Source organism: Meleagris gallopavo, chromosome 30, assembly GCF_000146605.3.
Source record: "Meleagris gallopavo isolate NT-WF06-2002-E0010 breed Aviagen turkey brand Nicholas breeding stock chromosome 30, Turkey_5.1, whole genome shotgun sequence".
Taxonomy (NCBI): Eukaryota; Metazoa; Chordata; class Aves; order Galliformes; family Phasianidae; genus Meleagris; species Meleagris gallopavo.
Genome location: NC_015040.2, coordinates 1,006,611 through 1,009,959, shown reverse-complemented (window position 1 = coordinate 1,009,959; position 3,349 = coordinate 1,006,611). Strand labels below are relative to the sequence as shown.

General features: G+C 60.1%; 1 protein-coding gene across 1 annotated transcript in view; it reads left to right on the top strand.

Annotated features, from left to right (window-relative positions):
* The window catches only part of NFIC (nuclear factor I C), an 11,550-nt gene extending 8,492 nt beyond the window's left edge, over window positions 1–3,058 (top strand). The window contains 4 exon segments of the mRNA XM_031557109.1: window positions 2,155–2,226; window positions 2,494–2,568; window positions 2,666–2,691; window positions 2,693–3,058. Of these exon segments, the coding sequence (XP_031412969.1) occupies window positions 2,155–2,226; window positions 2,494–2,568; window positions 2,666–2,691; window positions 2,693–3,043 (524 nt within the window). The 3' untranslated portion in view covers window positions 3,044–3,058.
* The last annotated feature ends 291 nt before the right edge of the window (window positions 3,059–3,349 follow it).

Genomic DNA, 3,349 nt, shown 5'->3' with positions numbered 1-3,349 from the left:
GATGTAGGGTGCACGTGGGGATGCGGGTGGTGATTTTGGGGGGTGGGGCGTCTTGGGGTGACCTCAGGAAGGTCTTTTGTGAGAGAAGAACCGTTTGGGGTGACCAGTGAGGTTTTTTAGGGGGGCATCGTGGGGTGACCAAAGGTCTACGGTGTTATTTTGGGAGGTGGAAGAGCCATTTGGGACATGTTGGGGTGACCAGAGGGCCTTCGGGGGTTTCTGGGGTGATGGAAGAGCTGTGTTGGCCATCTTGGATTGACCATTGAAGTGTTCCGGGGGGAGAAGAGCAATTCGGGACATCTTGGGGGCGACCGAAGGGCTATGGATGATATTTTGGGGGATGGAAGAGCCATCTGGGGCATCTTGGGATGACCCAAAGGGCTGTGGGTGATATTCTAGGGGGTGGAAGATCCATTTGGGGCATCTTGAGACGACCAAAGAGCTAGAGGAGATATTTGGAGCGATGGAAGGGCTGCGTTGGTCATTTTGGTTTGACCAATGAAGTATTTTTGGGGGCAGAAGAATCATTTGGGGCACCTTGGAGTGGCCAGAGGGCTGCGGGAGGTGCTTTGGAGGTTGGAAGAGCCATTTGGGGCATCTTGAGTTGACCAAAGAGCCATGGGAGGTATCTGGAGCGTGGAAGAGCCATTTGAATCGTAGAATGGCTTGGGCTGAAAAGGACCACAGTGATCATCTAGTTTCATTTTGGGATGACCAGAGGGCTGCGGGTGGTATTTTGGGGGGTGTAAGAGCCATTGGGGCATCTTGAGGTGACCAAAGAGCTGGAGGAGGTATCTGGGGCAATGAAGGTGCTGTGTTGTCCGTCTTGGGGTGACCAGTGAAGTATTTTGGGAGGGAGAAGAGCCATTTGAGATAACCACCGGAGATATCTGGGGTGTGGAAGTGCTATTTGGGACATCTTGGGATGACCATAGGGCCACGCGGTCATCCTTGTGTCGTGGTGCAGCCAAGAGGCTGTGAGGAGCATCCTGGTGTCATGGTGGGATGGAGGGACCACGGGAGATACCTTGGGGTGACCACAGGGCCTTGGGGTCATCCTTGTGGGGGGAGCAAAGGTCCATTTGTGGTGTGGTGGTGCAACAGAGGGGAGCGCGAGGGGCAGCGTCCGGCGAGCACAGACGATGCCGAGGTGCGAGCAAAGGGTGACGGAGGTGGGAAGAGCCACGTCGGGACCTTGGGGTGACCCAAGAGCCCACGGGATGTGGGGTGAGGCGCTGGGGGGAGCGGCGCTGCAGCACTGAGCCCGGAGCTGCTCACCACCATCCCACACTTGGCCGTGCTCCATCTCTAACCACATCCAGAGCCGCACCGCGTCGGCGCTGCGCCGCAAAGGGGGCTGCATCCAGCGTCGGGCACGTGGGGATGGGGGTCCCACGTTCCAGATGATGATGGGGCACGCTTTGGTTTTCCAAATTAGGGGGGGAAAAGGGGGGGAATGGGGAAAAAGCCAACGGTGCCGCGTTGAACGGAAGGGGGAATTTCTGCTCCCTAAAATGGCCGCTCCGGAGGAAGCGGAGTGGGGTGTTGGGTGGGATGGGGCACAAAATGGCTGTTGGGGGAGAAAAGGCGGGGGGAGAAAAGAAAGGAAAGAATGAAACGTTGAAGGAAAAAAAGAAAAATAATAATAATAATAAAAGAAATGGAGAAAAGAAAGCGGCGGGCGGGCGGCGGTGTTGTGGCTGCGCTGTTTGGATTGTCTCAGCCTTTTCCTGGCATCAGGCAGCACTGCTGACGGCCAAAGGGGTGGGAGAAGGAGGAGGGAGGGGGGGGGAAATGGAAAAAAAAGGAATAAAAAATAATAAAGATGGGTGAATGCTTGGAGGGCTCCGCAGGGCCCGGGATGCGCCGTGTGCCGGGGTCGGGAGGAAGGATGCTCCCATGGCTGCTGAGCTCAGCGTCTGCTGTGTATTTTTAGCTGAGGGCCAAGCGGGGATGTCGGCGGGGAGGTGGCCGTGTCACAGCCCCGGAGGGATGGGGAGCGTCTGCGTAAGGCCGTCCCCAGCCCTGCCGCCGTGTGAGGAGCCCCGGGGGTCCCCGTGAGCAGGGATGTGCCGCTTTGGTTGTGGGTTACAGCCTTTGGGGATGGCCGTGCCTCAGTTTCCCCACCTCTCAATCCCTTTTTCCCTCTCCCAGACTCCGAGCAGAGCAGCAGTCCCCGGACGGGCATCGCCTCGGACCAGGAGGACACCAAGCCCAACACGCTGGGTAAGAGGGGACGCAGTGGGGACACCACGTGGGGTGCCAGCACCCTGGTCTGTGGGGCATTTGGGGACACGGTGGGGACGCGTCACCCTGCTCTACGGGGCGAGCATCCCATAGCAGCTTAGCAGCTGGCGGGGGCCTTGGGTGCAGCACGGCCACACGTGGAAGGGGTGGGGGACAGGGCTCTGCTCCTTCTGGGCGCACAGGAGGAGATGTGGGTGCACAGGGCATCGTGGGACCCCCACTCATGCTCTCTCCTCCCAACCACAGACTCCACAGACTTCCAGGAAAGCTTCGTCACCTCGGGGGTGTTCAGTGTCACCGAGCTCATCCAGGTGTCCCGAAGTGAGTGCCATCCCAGAGCCCCTTCTCCGGCGCCCACCCTACCGGTGCCGCCCTGGGGTGTCGCTGTGCCCTTACCGATGTCATCCTCTCCCCACAGCGCCGGTGGTGACGGGCACGGGCCCAAAATTTCTCCCTGGGGGAGCTGCAGGGCCACCTGGCCTACGACCTGAACCCCTCCAGCACGGGCATGAGGAGGACGTTGCCCAGCACCTCCTCCAGCGGGTGGGTGCCGCCGGGCGACGCGGGGGCGATGCCGGGACCGGTCCAGGCACGGCTGTGTGGGATGGCATGGGCACGTCGGGTCCTGCCGTGTGCTGCCAGGCTGCCTGCACTGCGGGGTGGGTGGGGGAAGCTGGGGGAGTGGGCTGCTGCACTGCTGCTGTGGTACCGTGCATCCATTTGGGTACCCCGGCACGGTTCGGGTACCCCGGCACATTTTGGGTACCCCGATACGGTCTTGGCAACGTGGTTCTGAAACCTGGCGCAGCTTTGGCTTCCCAGAATAGTTTCAGCACTCTGGTGTGGGCTTGGCAGCCCAGTATTGGGTTTTGCACCCCACGACCATTTCTTGCACCCCATCATGGTGTCGGCACCCCACTGTGGTTTCTTCACCCCGGTGCTGTGTCAGCATGCGGCCACAGGTTTGCATCCCAACGCAGTTTTGCACCCCAGTGTGGTTTCCCCCCCCCGCTGTTGGGGTTTGGCAACCCCAGGATGGGTTTTGCACTGCAGTGTGTTCACACCCTACCAGATTTTAGCCCCCTGCTGCAGGGCTCTGGGT